Source organism: Thamnophis sirtalis, unplaced genomic scaffold, assembly GCF_051295495.1.
Source record: "Thamnophis sirtalis isolate CommonGarterSnake01/CBP01778 unplaced genomic scaffold, rThaSir2_p1.2 scaffold_3, whole genome shotgun sequence".
Taxonomy (NCBI): Eukaryota; Metazoa; Chordata; class Lepidosauria; order Squamata; family Natricidae; genus Thamnophis; species Thamnophis sirtalis.
The window spans coordinates 7,654,604-7,675,489 of NW_028261383.1; the positions used below are offsets into that span (position 1 = coordinate 7,654,604).

Consider the following 20,886-nt stretch of genomic DNA (forward strand, 5'->3'; position numbering starts at 1 on the left):
GGTCATGGGTCAAAGATTGTTTATTCAGTTTGCCTTGGGCGTTCTGAAGCATTAAGGCTCATAAAGCTTAGATATTAATAGTAGCCATCACTCCCAGACAATATGTAGATAACAACAGTGTCATTTACTTGAATTTGATCTTGGAATTCCTGAGAAAACTGCTAGAATAATTCAAGGAGATTCCAGCACTGAATACACAAAGGGTCTTAAAACATAACATAAAAAGAAAGAGTCCAAGAAATCAGATGGGGGAAAAACACTCTTCTTCAATGAGGAGTCTTGGTGTGACTATGAGTGCCTAATAAATATGTCTGTGACAAAATCGTGTACAAATCATTAATTTTAGATAACATCAGACCATTGCTAATTTTAAAGGGTTCTCTTATAACAAAAGAGGTGGCTCAGTGGCTAAGAGGCTGAGCTTGTTGATCACAAAGGTCGGCAGCTCAGCGGTTTGAATCCCCAGTGAGCTCACATTACTTGTCCCAGCTTCTGCCAACCTAGCAGTTCGAAAGCATGTAAAAATGCAAGTAGAAAAATAGGGACCCCCTTTGGTGGGAAGGTAACAGCATTCAATGTGCCTTCAGCGTTTAGTCATGCCGGCCACATGGCCATGGAGGCGTCTTTGGACAGCTCTGGCTCTTTGGCTTGGAAATGGAGATGAGCAGTGCCCTTAGAGTCTGGAACAACTAGCACATATGTGCCAGGGGAACCTTTACCTTTTATTATAACAAAATTTGGAATGTGTTTTTCTTTCATTTTATAATATGTTTTCTATAATACACTCTAATACATTTAAATTTTCATTCTTTATTTCACTATTTTGCTTCACTTCATATTTCCTATTCCGAGACTATTTTATGGAGGCTATTGGGGAAATGATGATGATGATCAGAATGTTAAAATGTGTGCCTGATTATTTACAACATCCGGGCAATGTTTTTGTAGGTTGGCCAATGATTTATGTAATATTTAGAGAGATATCCTTGTGAAGTTCTATAAACATTAGATTATTTTCATTAATGATGCTGTGGAATGTATATATTTTCAGGAAAGGATCCATGTTTTCCTGGAAAATTCTCTCTTTCCTATTTGCCATCCAGGAGATCAACCAGGATCTCCAGCTCCTAACCAATATCTCCCTGGGCTACAACCTCCATGAAAACCATTTCAACTCCATCATGACTTTGGATGCCTTGCTGGATTTGCTTTCCACTGGGGAGGCAAATATTCCAAACTACAGGTGTGGAAGCCGTAATAGACCCCTGGCAGTTTTTGATGGATCCAATTCTGATATCTCCATTCAGATTTCAAATACGTTGAATGTTTATAAAATCCCACAGGTGTGTGCAAGGGTTTATCATATTTTCTATGTATTCATTATGCATTGATTTTACATCTCTTTTCAAGCCAATTATACCACCTATTCCATGTTTTGTAAGACTCTGTTTCCTCTCTATCTCTTAGTTCCATTATTAGCTTCTCCATTTCTGCGCATTCTAGCACCATTTTATTAATAATCTCTGCATTTGAGGAGATGGGGGGGTTGTTTCCAATTTTGGGCAAATGAGATTCCGGCTGCGATAATTATATGGATAGCATCTCGTTGAGGTGTTTTCCTCTAAGCACCATAATGGCAAACCTATAGCATATGTGCCAGAGGTGGCATGCAGCACCCTCTCTGATGACACATGAGCCGTAGCCCCAGTTCAGCTCTGCCGCACCTGCACATCTGCCTCCCACTGGCCAGCTGAGCATGTTTGGTGGGCAGAGCACTGGGGGTTCACACAAAGGGGGTTGTGCACACATATGAGGGGTTGCATGCATGGGGGATTGTGCACATATGCATGGGTGGACGGGGTGCATATGAGGGGTCATGTGTGCATGCATGGGGGTGGGAGGAATGGGGTCACATGTTGCATTTTGGGGATTCTGGTGCACATGCACTTTGGGCACTTGGTCTGGAAAAGATTATCAATCACTGCTCTAGCATATTAGAACTAGGATTGTTACTTTAGACTTCAAGTGCTAATAATATTGAAGCTTCGATTTGACTCAACAAATGATAGATTTTTTCCCCATTTTCAGATCAGTTATGTTCCTGTTTCACAGACTCTGAATGACAAAATACTTTTCCCTTTTTTCTACCGAATGATCCCCAAAGAAGGAGTTCAGTATCCCACAATTGCCAAACTGCTCCAGCATTTTGGGTGGACGTTGGTCGGTCTGGTTGCTCCAGACTCTGATGGTGGAGAGAGATTCATGAGAAGTTTGTCTCCTCTGCTTGTCAGGAATGGTGTTTGCGTTGTTTTATCCCAAAGCATCCCTGTAGCTGCCCCTCAGGTACATTTTGATGGTCTTCAATTCTACAAATGGAGACAAGTCAATGTCTTCGTTTACTACGTGGAGATTGAGTCTTTCATTAGAGGAATATTCATTACTCAGAGGATCCTTGAAACTTTTGCAAAATCCACAGTTGGAAAGGTCTGGATCACTTCAGCCTTGTGGGATTTAACTTTGGATTTACAGTATACGACAATGATAATTCCATCCATCTATGGCTATATTTCCTTCTTAATCCACACAGACAGAAATGGCAATTATGGTGATTTTCAATCTGTCTACGAGGCTATGACAGACTTTATGGACAAAGCATTTCACTGCTCATATTCCAAGCATGACTTGTCCGTGAAAGGGTGGACAAGATGCCCAGAGAATAAGGATGTAGAAGCTCTGTCCCAAGAGCAGAAAGAAGGAATCCTGTCTCTGGACAGCTACATCACATATCGCTCCATCTGGACTGTGGCCAAGGTCTTGAATGCTGCATATTCATCCAGATCCAAGAAGAAAAGGAAGGATGATAAAGATAGTTTGGCTGTTCAGCATTTACAGCCATGGCAGGTATTCTATCTGCATAACACTCTGGTGCCATTCTCTCTTTTTTTAAAAACTTAAACTTATCTCAGGGAAGCAGTGGCTGTGTGGCTAAGGCGCTGAACTCCTGCGCCCCATCAGAATGTTCACCGAGCGAAGGCAGATTGAAATCCCCCAGGACTATAAGCCTGGGGAACTCAATTGCCAGCTCGGCTACTGACTCAAGGAGCGCAGGGAGGGCTGTTGTAATGCTGTTGGAAGGTAGGTACGTTAGCAACAAGCCCACTTGACTCCCAAGGTCCAACTTCACCAACAGGGACTCACACCCGACAAGCTCCGGAGCAGGGATCCTACGAGGAACTAATGACCTTCGGATGATGGCAGCCACTCCCCCACCCCTTACTTAGTGTCGTGGCTGATGGAGCACCTGGAACCCTACTGGGCACATTTCAGTGAGGGGGACTCGTCCCTCCTGGCCCAGCCAGGTTTCAGTAATACATCCCAGGTCTGCCCCCTCGTCTAATATTAGGTCCCAGATGAGGGGAGCTTTGTGAACCATAGACCTGGCATTTAGCAAAAGCAGCCTGAGACCAGGGCCCTTACAACTCTCACCATCTGGTCCCAGAGTGGAGGTAACAGGGCCGGAAGGAGGGATTGCTGTGACATAGCAGACCTTCTTTCCCCGGTAATGGCTAGTCCTGAAGCTCCCATCATACCTGCCCCTCCCAGTCATGAGCGTAATGCTCTGGCCCACCCTCACGCCCACAGACCCCCCTCTATCCTCCAAGGCCCCCGTTCTTCTCAGCAGGCCATTCAAAGCAGACACTCCATATTGAGAGGTGGAGCCGGGCCCCCATCCACTTCTGCTTCAGCACTCAGTGGAGGGGGCACCAGGTTGCACTCTCGGTCCTCTCATATATACCACACAAACACTCTCTCAAGCATACCCCACTGTAATCATTAAAACATATAAAATACAATAATACAATAATATAATTTAAAAGTGGGTTCATTCATCTTCTTTCACACAGCACACACTCCACCAGCAGAATTGGCTCAGGTCTTAATTCCGCCTGAGCTGATCAGCATCAGTTCGGATAGCCGGAACTAATGATGGTGCAGAAAGGAGAGTTCCTCATCTCTCTTCCCTCCTGTGGGTCCGGAAAAGTGCAAAATCGGGCAAAAAGGGCCAGCGGGCCCAGAGTCTAGTGTGACTGGAGCGGCTGCAATAGCAATAGCAGTTAAACTTATATACCGCTTCATAGGGCTTTCAGCCCTCTCTAAGCGGTTTACAGAGTCAGCATATTGCCTCCAACAACAATCCGGGTCCTCATTTTACCCACCTCGGAAGGATGGAAGGCTGAGTCAACCCTGAGCCGGTGAGATTTGAACAGCTGAACTGCAGAACTGCAATCAGCTGAAGTAGCTTGCAGTGCTGCATTTAACCACTGCGCCACCTTGGCTCTGCAAGGGGGAGGGTGCCAGTTGGAAGAGGTGCTGAGTACACGCCTGCGTCTCCACCGCTTCCCGTCATTTCCTTTCATCTCGGGCGTGTGACACGAACCAGCTGTAGAAGCTGCCAACATGCCAGAAGATCTTTATAACCGTTACTGCATTGGTACTGATCGGAAGATAGACTGAAGAGAAGAAGGTGAAGAGGGCACCAGTCGGGACGAAGAATGGCAGCCGCTGGGGAAAATAATCGCCCAATCCCCAGGTGCACCGCCTATCCAGACTAATGGCACCGAGAATAGGATGGCCCAAAGAGTGGTGCTGTCTGAGGCGGCACTCCTGAGGTAGCAGCAGATGACACTGGTCGCAGCAAAAGGCCAGGCGCAAAGATCCTGGAGCTGTGGTCCAAACAGACAGAATGTAGGGCAGCGTGAAGCCCCACAGCGACAATGGCAAGGCAGAAGAAATGCTGTGCCAAGAAGAAGGAAGGAGGGGGGGCAAAAGAGCTGCAGCTGTGGCAGAAAACCAGCCACCCAGTCCCGGCACACATTACTGTAGAACTCCCCACCCCCTCCTCAGGGCACAAACTGCCATGCCAGCACCACCAGGCACAAGTCCAACGCCTTCCACGGCAGCGAGGCCAAGACTGTCGCCACCCGCGCAATGCCGTCTCCATCATCGACCAGCACAGGAGCACAGAGAAACTGCTGAGGGCGGCAACACCATCAAGGAGCCTCCCGAAAGCAGTCCCCCCCCCCCAGGTAGTTGCCTCCAAAAGCCAGTCTCTTGCAGGAACCCCTCTTTTACCATGTCCGAGATCCTAGTCCCAGAGCTTCTTCCGTTTTTGTTTTCCGTAAGCCTAAGCGATCAAGCTTGGCAGCCATTTCCCATTCTCACGCATGAGCCCTTCTCTATTTATAGTCCTGGGCTAGCTCTGTGTAAACATCATTGGTAACATGGGTCCTTTTCATCTCTTATATGCATGATATCATTAGCCCTTCCCTAATGTACATAAAGATAATATGAGAGAAGCTGGAAGCATATTGGAACTTGCAAGATTAAACCAATATAGTTGATTTCAAGGCTGCTGTCAGGCCTGGAAACCATCTTTTGCATTGGGCCTTCAGACCTGCCACATTTAATCCTGTGGGAAACTGGTAGGGAGAATTATATGGAGTGGGGTAGATGTACTCAAAATAACATTCCTTTCTCAGAGAGTCAAGGTCATCCTGCCCTGCACCTAGAGTGGTGTGACTGGGAGGCATCCTCAGTTGGGACGGTGCCTGATTGGACCATGTGATGGACATGAGGGTGCTGGGCAGGGACTTCAACATTCATTTGGATGGGGAAAACCTGGAAACTTTCAGATTCAGGTTTTCCCAGATGTGCCAATATGACATCTCTAACAAAATGGAACTTTGAGGAACCTCAAGCCTTGGAGTCTTCTTTCATTAGGGGCGTTACTTGGAACCCTGACATTATATGCATTACATCATTAGCCCTAGAAGGTAGAAGCATATTGGAACATACAAGATTAATATCTGCCCTACGAGGTAGACCAGGCTAAGAAACCAATATAGTTGATTTCAAGACTGCTTTTATTCTAATTACTATAGTAATAGAGTCTAGCAATATATTTCTGCCTCAATACATAGTAGATGAATTTCATAAACTTTATAAGCTAATGTCCTTTAAGGTTTTTTTTCCCTTTATTATTATTATGTTATATTTTTTTTGATTAGGTTAATTGCATCCATGGACCATATAGAAAACCATACTAAATATAAGCATTGCAGTAAATATAGATACGGAATACTGGAACTATGCAGAATGATCCCATCAGAATCCATGCTCTATTTTCTGAGTTTTCTCCTCGTTTCTCTTGTTTTAGCTTCATCTTCTCCTGCAAAACTCGCAACTTTACAATAACTCCTTGGATGGATTATATCTGGATGAGAGTGGAGAACTGGCTGCTGATCTTGACATCATGAGTTGGGCCCAGTTTCCCAATCAGTCAGTTATCCGGGCAAAATTTGGGAGCCTAACAAGACAGGGATCAGGAAAAGCTTTGTTTGCTATTGACCAGGATGCGATGGTGTCCCCAAAATGGCTCAACCAGGTGAAGGAAATTTTTCTTTGGTTCTTTTCAAAACCACAGGTGTCTCAGAACTGCTCTCTGGAAGATTGGCTCTAACGACAGAGTCTTGCAGGACTGATTCTGCTGCACTGCCTCCCCTTCTGATCCTCTGGAAAATTACTTATTTATTATATTTAGTGTGTCAAACATGTAAAAGATAACAGGGATCAGTAAAAATGTAAATATGAATACAGTAAATGGGTACAGATAAATGGAGATAGTAGGACAGTGATGGCAGGCATGCTGGTGTGCTTATGCATGCCCCTTACAGACCTCTTAGGAATGTTGTGAGGTCAACAGTAGACAGTCTTAGGTTAAAATTATGAGGGTTTGAGGATGTAACAACAGAGTCAGGTAGTGCATTCTAGGCATTGACCACTCTGTTGCTTAAGTTGTATTTTCTGCAACCTTGAGTTTGTATCTATTGTTTGCTCATGTATTATTGTGATTGAAGTAGTCATCGACAAGTAGGTCATTGTAGTGGATAATTTTGTAAATTTGCAGATGATGCAACCCTGGTGGGACTAATCTCCCGGTGGGGGATGAGTCTGCTTATTGAGATGAGGTGGTACAGTTGCTTTCTTGGTGTGGAGATAGTAATGTGGTCCTTAACACCAATAAGACCAAGGAGCTTATAGTGGACTATACTGTAGAAGGAATAGGTCAGACATCCAGCCCTTGCTTATCAATGGAGACCAAGTGGAGTAAGTGGCCAGTTTTAAGTTTCTGGGTGTTAGCATAAAAGAGGACCTGACCTGGAGTACTAACATTACAGCACTGGTCAAAAGGGCCCAGCAGAAATTATACTACCAGGAAACAACAATTGAATGAAAAACTGCTTGGTCTTCTACCGCTGCACCATTGAGTGTTTTAACTTACTACACCTGTGTATGGTTTGCCAACTGCACAGTGGCAGATAGGATAGCACTCCAGAGGGTCAACATCATTACCCTCATTGGTTGTCCTCTCTCCTCTTTGGGAGAGCTTTATAGCTCCTGCTGCCTTAAGAAAGTTTAAAACATTCTTAAAGATCCATCTCATCCTGGGCATCCTTTTTTTGAACTATTACCATCCATCAGATGGTACAGGGCAATAAAAACAAGGACAAATAGGATGAACAACAGCTTCTATCCCAGGGCAGTAACTATATTGAAATATGGTATAGTGCAATATGAATGCAATACCTGGTTTTCAATTCAATTATATAGAATATGAAGAATGTGTGTTTGTGTTTTTATCTTTATAGTTATAATGTACACTGAAAATGGCATTTAATTTCATTGAATGAGGTGCAATGACAATAAACTAAACTAAACTACCCATATTTTTTTGACTATAAGACGCACCAAGATTTCAAAAAGGAAAACAAAAAAAAAATAGTTTTTGCTCTCTCCAGCCCCCAGGAGCACCCTGCAGGTCTCCCAAACCCTCTGTGCATCACATTTTTGCAAAACACAGGGTCATTTTCACGAAAACAGGATGCATGGTGTATGGTTTTAAGAGGCCAAAAATGGCTGTATTCAGGGTATAAGATGCAATAACATTTCCACCTTCTTTTAGGGTGGGGGGAAGTGCATCTTATACTTCAAAAAGTACGGCAATTTTATGATTAATAAAGAACTGCAAAAGAAAAGCTAATTGGATATGACAAAAACTACCTCTTTGCATAGGGAAACAATTGCATGGAGTCAGACATGTTACCTTTATTGTATGTCCATTTAAATGAGGTCTGACTAAAGCAGAGCCCTTAAATTTAAGATGTTAATGAGGAAATAGTCATAAGCTTGCTTGAAGTTCACAGAGAAAGACAAACCAGGTATCAATTAATGCTTTGAAGCTTTCTCTTATTCAGAAGACAAACTCCAGACATCCTATCCTATCCTGACCTGGGGAACAAAAGCAGTTTTTATCTTTCCAATCCCCTCTTCCTCCTTCTCCTCTTGCCATGAAGACAGTTTCCACCCATCCAGTTCCAGCCAGGTGCAGAGACAAAAATGACCTTGACTTTCTAAGAAGAATGTTATTATGGCTATATATCACCCAACTCCACACAATCCCCCCTCCCATTTTCCCACATAGAAAGTGTGGCATGCCTGAAGTCCAAAATAAAAAGATGTCTTGCAGGCACGACACACCAATGGAACCACATCCCTCACTGGCAGCCAAGTCAACAGCCCATTGTGAAAGCACAGTTGCCCTTCATGGCAAGAATTGAGCTTCTTTAGCACTTTTCCTTCCCTCAATGGCTGGCTAATATCAGCGGAAGAGCAGCCCATGTGCCCATATGTCACAGATGCACACAACACATTTTCCCCATCTTGCCCTTGACATGTCTTCTATTTTTGCTTAGTCCCTCCCTGAATCTAAATGTGTGGAGAGCTGCCATTTTGGTTTCTTCATGGTGCCTCAGGAAGGGGAGCCTCCTTGCTGCTATGACTGTGTTCCTTGTGGACAAGGGACCATCTCCACTCAGAAAGGTGGGTGGCTTTGAAAGGGAAGTCCCCATAGAGGGAGTAGTCAGAGATTTGGAATCCTCAATTTTGGTGTTTCTGATTTTTATCTTCCTTGCCTTAAAATCCAGAATGAGTCTCGTGAGGTGAGTTGTAAGAAAACATCTTAGAGAAAGATAGCTTATCAGTCAAGCCCTATTTTGCCTCTGGTCATCTCTCCATAATTTTTCTGAATAGAAAAAAAGGACATTTTTGCAAAAAAAAAAAAAAAAAAGGTGTGTGTGTGTGTGTGATTTATCTTTGTACCTTTTTTTGCTGATTTTTTCCATAATTTGTCCATAAATTAAAAAGAGCATATTAAGAGAAAAGTGCCAAAAACACAGTCACAAAAAGAGAATATTTTAAAGTACACATTTTAAAGAATTTCAGGTAAAAGATGTGAATGAAATTGATTGCTGGGAATTTTTTTTTTAAAAAAAATCAAAATTGAGGGAATTGACCAATCTGAGATGATGTGTTTATGAAAGATAAGGGTGGACAAGGTAGACTGAGGGAGAAAAATCCAACATTGGAGGAGTTAAATAAACCATAGTTCTCTCATCTCTCTTATTTGCAGATGCAAAAAAATGCACCAAATGCCCAGAGGATAAGCATCCAAATGAAAAACGAGATCAGTGCATCCCCAAAATCACAACCTTCCTATCTTACAAAGGGATTCTGGGGAACATGCTGACTTCCTTTACTCTGATCTTGTCTTTAACCACAGTACTTGTCTTAGCAATCTTCATTAGATACTTGGAGACACCAATAGTCAAGGCCAACAACAGGGACCTCTCTTATATCCTCCTCATCTCCCTGTTGTTGTCCTTCCTGACCTCCTTTCTCCTCATTGGAGAGCCAAGGAAAGCCACTTGCCTTCTCCGTCAAACAGTTTTCAGCATTGTCTACTCAACTGCTGTCTCTTCAATTTTAGCCAAGACAATCACAGTAGTGTTGGCCTTCCTGGCCACAAAGCCAGGCAACACCATGAGGAGGTGGCTGGGGAAGACTCTGACCAACTCCCTGGTTCTTTCTTGTTCTGGGATTCAAGCTCTAATTTGCTCCATCTGGTTAGGAGTTTCTCCCCCTTTTCCTGATGCTGACTTCTACTCTCAGCCTGGACATATCATCCTGCAATGCAATGAAGGGTCTGTCGCCATGTTCTATGGAGCCCTTGGCTACATGGGCTTCCTGGCTGGCATTTGCTTCACAGTGGCTTTCTTGGCCAGGAATCTCCCTGGGGCTTTCAATGAAGCCAAGCTGATCACCTTCAGCATGCTGGTCTTCTGCAGTGTCTGGGTGACTTTTGTGCCTGCCTACCTGAGCACCAAAGGGAAATACATGGTGGCTGTGCAGGTCTTCTCCATCTTGGCTTCCAGTGCTGGGCTGCTAGGCTGCATCTTCATCCCCAAGTGCTACATTATTATCCTGAGGCCAGATCTCAACACAAAAGAGCAGCTTGTTTTAAAAATAAAATAAGAATGATAAGATGATAATTTAGGATTCTTAAATGGAGAGAAAACTTATTTCAAAGGACAGGACATAGAAGGAGAAGAAAGCATTAAAGAACTTATGGACTATGAAATACTATTTGCAAAATATTCGATAACGCTGCTGAGAATTAAAGATAAGCTGACAAAGGAAACAGAAGGAGGGCGTCAACATTATATGAGAGATACTACAAACAAGAAGGTGCTAAGAGGACTCTGTACAGACTTGTTTAAAAAGATGTTTGGAGAATTGGATCCACAAATGGCAATAGATGTAAGATTGTTTGGCTATTGGAGAGATACAGGTTGATAGATGGAAGATGATAATTCAAAATTAGCTAAACTTAGTTAAATCCAGTGATAATAGGTATAGTTAAATAAAAATTGATAATGATAGTAATGTATACAATGTTGAGCTATGATAAGTAATAATTGGATATGAGAAGGGAAGGTTAGAAATATTTTTGGACTATATATAAATATTATTAATAACAATAATAATAAAAAAACAAAAATAGACACAGTTAAGTTTCAACTAATAGGGGAAAATGTTATGATATAGGCTATAGTTAAATACAGAAAGGATAATGATAATAAATTATATATATGGAGGATTAGAAAATTTTGGTATTAAATATTATGGATGTTTAGCTAAAACAGGATATGAGGATTTAATGTTAATGGAGGATTTTATAAATAAGCAAATGAAATGCCAGTATGTGGTTATGTATTAAATCTTGGTATATTTTAGGATGAAGGACGTTTAAATAACTATAGTCAAATAAAAGTGGAGGCATGATGATGGTAATATAATAAATATTTGAGTTAAGATATTTGAATTAATATGAATTATATTTGATAGTGGAAGAGGTGCACAAAAGCCTTTTGTAACCAGCTGATACACTTTCTACAGTGTGTAAAGAAGGAGGATTTGTATGTTTGTTTTGAAAGTAATTTTTTTTTTTTTACAAAAAAATAATTTAGGATTCTACAGTTCAAAATAATTTAATTTAGTATTTTGCATTTTAAGAAATTCACCCTGCAACTTTTTCCCTATTACCCCAAGTTAGCTTTATGGAGTTGTGAAAAAACCAGAGTATAGGTGTTTCCAAAGTGTTGTTTTATATAAAAAATATAGACCTCGAAATGTGTTACTCTGTTTTACAAATACTTTTGGTTTTGGCTTCTCATTCCCAAGAATTATGTTTATTTTTGTTTAATATGTTCTTTGTCATTTATTTACAATTCAATCATCTCTTTTTACCTGATAACTTCAGAACACAATGACACAGAAACAGAAGCATGCACTATTATATCTGAATAATTTTATTTATTTATGATCAGTGATACTAAATAAAGTTAAACAAGGAAATGAAATGAATCAAATGAATATGGTTTGTATTGTATTTCATGTGTATTGTTTGATTTGATGTTCCCCGTCTAGAATACAGAATAAAGATTGCTGCAGGCTGAAAACATTGTTAATAAATTTTATTATTAGAAATTTTCCTTGTTCTTAAGAATCCTCTCCTTCTTTAGGGCTAAGAAATAATTTCCATTCTCTCTGTTTAATCTGAGAGGGAAAACTAAGTTAAGCAAAATTTAAACACTAAAATATTCATCTCAAGGTTATGTTGAAATTATTTCTCTGCTTCATTAAATAGCATTAAACTGCCTGATTTGTTATTTTGTTTTTATTGCTTTTCTATTAATAATTAAAATAAAAAAATTAAAAAATAAAATAGTAACATAATAGTGATAATTATTATAATTATACATTCATTGTCAAAGAAAAGGGGAAAAGACTTAAGTGCTTTAAAAAGGAGGACAAAGAAAAATGACAAAGAAACAAAAAAAAATCATGAGGCACACCACTATTAGAAAATGTTAATTTTTTTTAACTCTGTGCCTATATTGACTATAGGCAGGGTGTTTTTCCCACGGCACACCTTACACTATGTCACGGCACACTAGTGTGCCACGGCACAGTGGTTGAAAAACACTGCTGTAGGCTAAGGTGACCAGATTTTCAGATTGGTAGAGGGAACCATTGACCGGGAGGGGGGGGGGTATTAAAAATTTAATATTTTGTCAAAAGGTCACACAAGGTGATTACATGACCCCAGGACACTGAAACCATCATAAATACAAATCTGTTGCCAAACATCAAAATTTTGATCACGTGACCATGAGGATACTGCAACGGTCACTAAGTGGGAAAAATGGTTGCTAAGTGTGAAAAATGGTCATCAGTCACTTTTTTCAATGCCATTGTAACTTTGGTCACTAAATGAACTGTTTGAAAGCTAAACCTAGCTTGCATTATAATGCCTAATGCTAGCTTACATTTTCAAGAGAGAGAAGCTAAACTCGTTATTAGAATTGAAATAGAAATGTAGAGTAGAGCAGAGTAGAGTAGAGTAGTTTATTAGCCAAGAGTGATTGGACACACAAGGAATTTGTCTGATGAATATGCTCTCAGTGTACATAAAGAAAAATAAAATAGAATACATTCATCAAGAATCATAAGCTACAACTCTCTCTCTCTCTCTCTCTCTCTCTCTCACACACACACACACACACACACACACACACACACACACACACACACTCCTCCTCTGGATTCACTGGGACGTTTATAAATTCCCCCTCCTGTGCATACACACTCCTTCAGCCTCTCTCTCCCCTCTTTCTGGATTCGTTCCAAAGTTTTTAAAATTACCTTCTGTATAGAGACCAGGTTATCAGCCACCTGAGACATATGCTGTGTTTCTATGGCACAGTAATCCCCTCCCCAAACAACACACAATGCCAATTTAGAAGCCCCAAGCAGCCGAGGCAAAGTAGCAGTCTGAGGGGAGGGGGAGAGGCTTAGCTTGGACAGCCTCGGAGGCAGCCCGCCAGCTCCAAGAGAGAGAGAAAAAGGGAGGGGAGAGGGAGGGGCTGCTCAAAGCAACAGAAGAAGAAAAAATCTGTGAGGGAAGCCCACGGTCTCCACATGGAGTAAAGTCTTCTCCTCCCTCAGCCATTGGCAACAGCACACAAAGACGCACAGGCGGGAATGTGCTCAGCTCGAAGAATATATGCTCCCAGTTGCTAGGAGAGCCTCAATGTGGCTGGAGGCTTTTTCGTAACTTAAAAAAAATCAGGACTTTAAAAAAAAACGGGATATGGGACAAATTGTTCAAAAGAGGGACTGTCCCACCAAAAGCGGGATGTCTGGTCACTTTACTGTAGGCTGTCTGTGTCCCAGGTTTGGTTGAATCTTGTCATGAAGGGCAATTTCCTATGTGGCTGAATGGCTTTGCCCTGAAAGATAATCCCACCATCCTGGAGTTGTGGTCTTGTAGACAGGTTGGCACTAAAATATCTGCTGTGGGCAGGGAGCTGAGGCTGAGTTTGTTTCCTTTAAGGTTTTTATTTCTCTTTTAGGGGAAATATTCTGCCTTTTTAATATTTCTGAGAATATTTCATTCTTCTAGGCGATGGGTGTGTGCTAACTTTCTACAATTGTGACCTCTTACACCTGAAAATAAAACTCATATTCTCTCAGGAAATTGTGTACTGTGCATATTTGGCTGAAACTTGAAAGAGGAGACAGAGGCATCAGCCAAGATGTGAAGATAATGGGCCTATTAAGACTGTTTAAACTTAGAGTACTAATACTAAATGAAGTTAAACAAGGAAAATGAAACGAATCAAATGGATTTGGCTTTTAATTTCAAAGAATTTAGATCTCAGAAGACTCAAATTATGGTTAATGGTAAACTAAATAATCCATGTGATATCCATAAAGGAACATTACAAGGTTGCCTTTTGTCCCCCCTGTTGTTTATTTGGGCTGTTGAAGGGATGAATTATCATTGCCATCGTAGAATGGAGTTCAGAAGGGAGGTTCCATTAGGTTCATTGCATAGCAAAAGAGCAAAATAAACTTTATGGCTTGCTCCATCATCCAGTCAGCTTTGTCAAACATTCACCCTCTTCTTCTTCCTTCTCCAGCACCACCTATTGTTCCCACCAGCAATTGAAACAGCTTCCATGGGTGAAAGTCATTTCCATGGGCTTCCCCTCCCATTCCTCCTTTTGCTGAATGCCCAGAGACCTCCTTGATCTCAGAAGATTGCCACAACTTTCCACCTCTCCTGTGCATTCAGAAAAATCCAGTCCCTCTTCAAAGCCTCCCCCCAGCATTCAATCTCCCCCTGATTTCTCCCTTGAGCTGATATCATGTGCATGGTCCCCAAAGTAAAGATGATGTCCTCTCCGGGTGTCCCACAATATCAGATTCTGCTTAATGTCAGACCTGGCCCAGTCTGATCCCTTCGGAAAGTAAAGCTCTCAACTCCATTAAATAAAATAACTTTTATTTAAAAATGCTGGCTGCAGTAAAGTCAGGAGGAATCTGAAGTTCCTGTGTAGCAATACAAAAATGAAATCCTCAATTCCCCATCTCTCCCCCATGTCTAGTCAGCCTTTAGCCAATCTGACATCACTGAGACATTTTGGGAAATGCTGAGGTGTTTGGGCTGGTGACATTCCATACTCAGGGTGAACGACCATGAAGATGCTTGCCATGAACTGGTTCCAAACTGCTTTGCACCACTTCAACTGTCATTCCCCCCTCCCAAATTCCCACTATAGAAGCATATAGGTTTATTACCCATCTGTCCCGTTCCATCTACTGATCCTTTGGTGGCAGAAAGCTTGTGAGGTGTCACGTCAATGATGGAGGACCTCATCAGTATAATCTTTATTGTCATTGTAGTTAAATACAGTGAAATTGGTTCCAAAACCAATGGAATAGTTTGCCTCCAGAAATTGTGGGTGCTCCAGCACTAGAGGCTTTAGAAAAGGTTACTAGACAATCATTTGTCTGAAATGGTATATGGCCTCTTCTCGAGCAAGGGGTTGGACTAGCAGACCTCTAAAGTCCCTTCCAACTCTATAGTTTTATGCTCTAGTCAAATAGAGGCAAATGAAACAAATAAACCAACAACAAATTGGAATCAATAATTAATTGTCACAAGTCTAAGAAATTATTTAATTATCAGTTCCCTACTTTTATCATTAGATGTTCCTTTGTGTTTAGATCTGGTCTCAGGAGGATAATGTAGCACTTGGGGAAGAAGATGCAGCCCAGCAATCCAGCACTGGAGGCCAGGATGGAGAAGACCTGCACAGCCACCATGGACTTTCCTTTGGTGCTTAAGTAGGTGGGAAGGAACGAGATCCAGACACTACAAAAGACCAGCATGCTGAAAGTTATCAGTTTGGCTTCATTGAAGGCCCCAGGCAGGTTTCTGGCCAGGAAAGCTACTATGAAGCAAATGAGAGCTAGGAAACCCATGTAGCCAAGGACAACATAAAACATGGTGACAGAACCTTCGTTGCATTGAAGGATGATCTCTCCAGGCTGGGAGTACATGTCAGAATCTGGGAATGGGGGAGAAACTCCCAGCCACATGGCACAAATGGAAATTTGGACACCAGAACAAGAAAGGATGATGGAGTTGGCCAAGCTCTTCCCTAACCATCTTCTCATTGTGTTTCCTGGTTTTGAGGCCAGGAAGGCCAACACCACCGTGATTGTTTTGGCCAACACAGAAGACACAGCTACTGAGAAAACAACGCTGAACTTTGTTTGTCGGAGAAGACAGGTGGCTTTCCTTGGCTGGCCAATGAAGAGAAAGGAGGACAAAAAACAAAGCAGGAGGGAGATCAGGAGGATGAAGGAGAGGTCCCGGTTGTTGGCTTTGACAATGGGAGTTTCTAGATATTTAAGGAATATGATTAAAACAAGGCCTGTGGTTAGGAACAAGAGTAGAGCAAAGGAGACAAGGATTATTCCCAGAAGTTCTTCATAGGACAGGAAGTTTATTCTTTTGGGGATACATTTGACTCTATTCTTGTTTGGATATTGTTCATCTGGGCATTTGGTGCATTTTTCAGTATCTGAGAAAACAAAGTAACATTTCTTTCATAGTATTTCAAATTTCAAGGAATCCTTTAGATGAGATTTGATACTGAGAGACAGGAAACCCTCAGTAAATGGTACATTCCAGCAAAAATTCCCAGGAATATTTAAACTCAGTTATTGATGATTGACCCACCAACTATGCCCTCAATCAATTGTTCTAAAAATCCTGGACACAGGGTAAAAAATTTTCTAACATGTTTCATCCATGGAGTTTCTCTTGAGAAAGGTTGCAACACTGCCTACTTCAGGGAGATTCTACAGCTCCCTCCAGTTAACCATCATTAACTACCATGGATTAGGGAGTATCTCCAAGCTGTAAGACCTTCTAGAAATCCCTGAAAATGTGATTCAGTCAACAGCCCTGGGAATCACCTGGTAATAGAGCCTTGCGTGCTGGTTGCATAGTTGGTAGCATCTTGTTGCATTCCACTCTTGCTTTCTTAATGTTTATTTCTCATTGCATTAATTTTTAATTATAGCTTTAATTGTATGCCAACAAGAGTTATTATGTGTAAAACAGACAGCCATATAAATTTGATAAATACATTTTAAAATAAAGAGATCTTGAGAAAGATTAATGCAAAGTACATTGAACTAAAATCATTCCTCAGGTTACAAAGAATTCAGAAGTTCCTAAGCAAGATAAATATGTAAGGGCACATCCAAATTGGCAAATAAAAGAATGATTTCTTACCCAATCCTTCTTCCTAACTCATCCTTCAAGATCTTTTTCTTATCTCTCCCATTATGGAAGTAACTGGACACCATGAAAATTAAGAACAAATCCATCAAACTTACATTTATCTTTAAAATGCATATTGATGAATGTGCCCAGACCAAACTGTTATGTCTATCTTATATGCAGGTCTATCAATCCTCCGTAATGTAGTTGTTTCCTGTATCACATTGCTACTCTAGGATTCATCTCTATTTTTCCTGCCATGCATTTCCTGTTGTATTTTATACTCTTTAACAAGATGGCTTCTGCATCATGATGGCTTGTGTAGCATTTTAATTAAGCCACATGAAACACATTCTTGCTGAATCCAGTAGGTTTCCCTATGGTGTCCCCCACCTTCCTGAGTGGAGATGGTCCCCTCTGGACAAGGAATGCAGTCATAGCAGCAAACTGGCTCTCCTTCTCGAGCCTTCCTGACAAATCCAGGGTGACATTTATCCACACATTTGGACTGAGGCAGAGACTGAGAAGAGAATGAAGAAATGCCAAAGAAAATATGTTAAGGTTCACCATTCATGTAAGATGGAAGTAGACATGAACATTACCCAAGTAGTCTCTGGGCTTCACTTAAGCCAATATGAAATCTTTGGATACTTCCAAATGGTTGCAGGAGATACAATATCAGGCAGATGCCTCATTTAGTTCCTTCTTTTTCTCCAGAGATGTATCAGTTAGCAAAAAATGTACCTTTCTACTTAACAAAGTCTAAAGAGATGAAATTGAGAAAAGATTTAAGCATCAAGTCACAACCAGGGGGTTCGGCTGAACAGTAGAATTAACATGCATTCCTCTATTCTTCATATAGGCATGATTTTATAAGCATCGTTTTAAAGTAAACTTTACCGTAAAAGATTTATTCAACATTAATTCCATTCGATTTATTAGAATACAACTGTGATGAAGAAAGAAACATCTGACCAGTAGGATCTGGACAGGTTTTTCTCTGGAAGAACCATTGAAATGTTGTTTCCCTTTGAAAACAATCCAAAACTATCTCTCACTTAAGATACAAAGGAAAAATTCCTTACAAATTAGGGCTGACAGCCTTAAAGGATATGCTCTTTATTTGTATATTTATTTGTTCAATTTATATGGCTACGATGCTGGTGAATAAAACTAAAACTGACTAATTTCTGAAACTATAGTGCATTATTAAAAGCCAAAGCTCAAATTTAAGTAATGTTTCCCTCCAAATTATCCCTTATCACTTCTGATATCAGGATTCTTTTGCACCAAAGTCAGTCTTCCTTACTCTAGTTTTAAAATCATTATCATGGTAAAATGTCCAGCTAATAAATTTAATCAATCAATGAATAAATAAGCTCACATCAGACCAGTCATTATTATTTCATGTAAAGTGAAAGCCTTGGACCTCCTTCCTAAATTGCACTATCCCAGTGGAGTTAAAGAAAGACATGTATAAGTATGGTCTCAGCAGATTTAAAAATGTCACAGATTATGGGTCTGCAATTTTAGGAGACCCTGACTCTAACCAGGCAATGAAGGATTTCATCGATATCTCATGAGGTACTAATACCACTCTATAAAGCCTTAGTAAGACCACACCTAGAATCCTGCATCCAGTTTTGCTCACCACACTATAAAAAAGATGCTGAGACTCTAGAAAGAGTGCAGAGAAGAGCAACCAATATTATTAGGGGACTGGAGGCTAAAACAGTTGCAGGAACTGGGCATGGCTAGTCTAGTGAAGAGAAGGATCATATTTGAGCGGCTGCACAGAGAGGAGAGGGTCAAGCTATTTTCCAAAACACCTGAAGGCCAGACAAGGAACAATGGATGGAAATTGAAGAAGAAGAGATTCAACCTGGAAATAAGGAGACATTTTCCCACAGTGAGAGCCATCAACCAATGGAACAGAAGTTGCCTTCAGAGGTTACAGGAGCTTCATCACTGGAGGTATTCAAGAAGAGACTGAACTGCCATCTGTCAGAAATGGTGCAGGGTCTCCTACTTTAGAAGGAGGTTGGACTAGATGACCTACAAGGTCCCTTTCAACTCTGCTATTCTCTTATTTTCCAATTGGACCACAGAACTTCCATCCAATCTTGATTCCATTTCATTGGATTCAATCCAAACCTAAATTCAGGCTCTGGTTAACAGAACTGCCTTCATCTCTAATATTTGGAGACAAGAAAGAAGTGAACCTGAAGCTATTAACATGAAATTCCCCAGAATATGAGGCCCTCTCACCAGTTTTAGGGTGATAAATTACAAGAGATGTTAACTGGCAATGATTTGTATCCTAAATAATAATCACCCCAAATCTCATTTTTGATATAGCTCATTTTTGATAGCTCATTTTGATATAGCTTATAACAGCTTCAGCATTATAGCATCTGGAGGATATTTTGGTCAATAGAACTGAAGGCCCCCTATCTACCTAATATAATTATAGATGTTTTACTCCCCACATTCAATTCTCAAAGCAGGTTACCCACCATTTTAACTAGGTTTAACCCACTTGAAAAGGGTCCTGATTCTTTGGAAAAATAAAAAAAGACACCACTATTTTCCCCACCTTGTTGAGCAACTTTAGTTTTGACAAAGTAACTTGGCTGATTATCAGTCTCTGCCTTTCAAATTTCCCCAAAAACATGTCAATGAGATCCTTCTTGGGAAGAACCACCTTACTAATGATCCACAGATCTGCTGCTAGGTCTCCATTTTGATTCAAGTATACTTCAAACAGGGAAAGATTGTATAATTCCTTCTTCTTTAGAAATGGATGGAACTAGAATGGAAAAAAACAAAAAAGCAGAAATATTGGTGATTTTTTTCTTCCTCATGTGACATTTTCACATTTGAATCTTTCTTCTGTGGTTGTTTAACTTCTAAATATTGTGAGTTGGGAGAACAAGTGTTGCAACTATCTTCAAAACTCAAGAACAAAGGTTCAATAATGGTTCTCAATCACTTAGTATATTGACCAAAAGTAGAGTGAGAAAATATATGTCAAGTTTGATGGGAATCTGGGTGAGGCCATCTTTTTGGCTTCATGTTTGCCACAAGGCAGAAAAAGGGACATTGAGGGAGAAATTAGATAGCTGACGTTTTGCCATCAAAAGAAAAAGTTTTCCTGTGGGAACCAAGGTCATTCCAACAGTTGGTTTAGCAAGGAGAAGTGGAGTAACCAAGCAACCTACCAGCACCTTTATTGGACAATGTGACTGATGACTTGGAGGACAGGGGAAATTTCCATTTTTTAATTAGGTGAAAACTGTGGGACCTTCAGTAATGGTCAATACATCATATTGACCATTATGTCAATATGATGTATCCAATAAACTGTTCTTTGAGGAATCTACCTGCCTTGGAGTTCTACTTTCAATGGGTGCATTACTTGAAACACTGACAGTATAATTGGCTAAAATTATTAATTATAGGGTACATTTTAGGGAAAGTCACAAATCAATTGAAGAAAAAACACAAATAATTAGACTATTCATAAACTCCTTGAAAACAACATTGTGATTAGCAGAAAGCAAGCATTTGTTAAGAAGATGGTTGCAAGTCTAATCCTTATTCAAGTAGAGCAGGTGGGGGGGAATGACCAGATGAACTAATTCTACTTTATTGTAAACTTATATTAACAGGGAGGATGCAACAATCTTCCAGTAAGTACAAGATGTTGTACAGAAGCTTATTATCTTAAACAACTAAGATGAAAGAACACCAAAGACTTTGAAAAGGACTTTAGTTTGATG

At 40.6% G+C, this 20,886-nt stretch overlaps 1 protein-coding gene across 1 annotated transcript; it reads left to right on the top strand.

Annotated features, from left to right (window-relative positions):
• Positions 1-1,061: 1,061 nt before the first annotated feature.
• On the top strand, positions 1,062-11,906 carry LOC148047093 (vomeronasal type-2 receptor 26-like). Its single transcript, XM_087707742.1, has 3 exons — positions 1,062-1,343; positions 8,814-8,940; positions 9,530-11,906. The coding sequence occupies exons 1-3, from the start codon at positions 1,062-1,064 to the stop codon at positions 10,429-10,431; spliced, it is 1,311 nt and encodes a 436-aa protein (XP_087563868.1). The 3' UTR covers positions 10,432-11,906.
• The last annotated feature ends 8,980 nt before the right edge of the window (positions 11,907-20,886 follow it).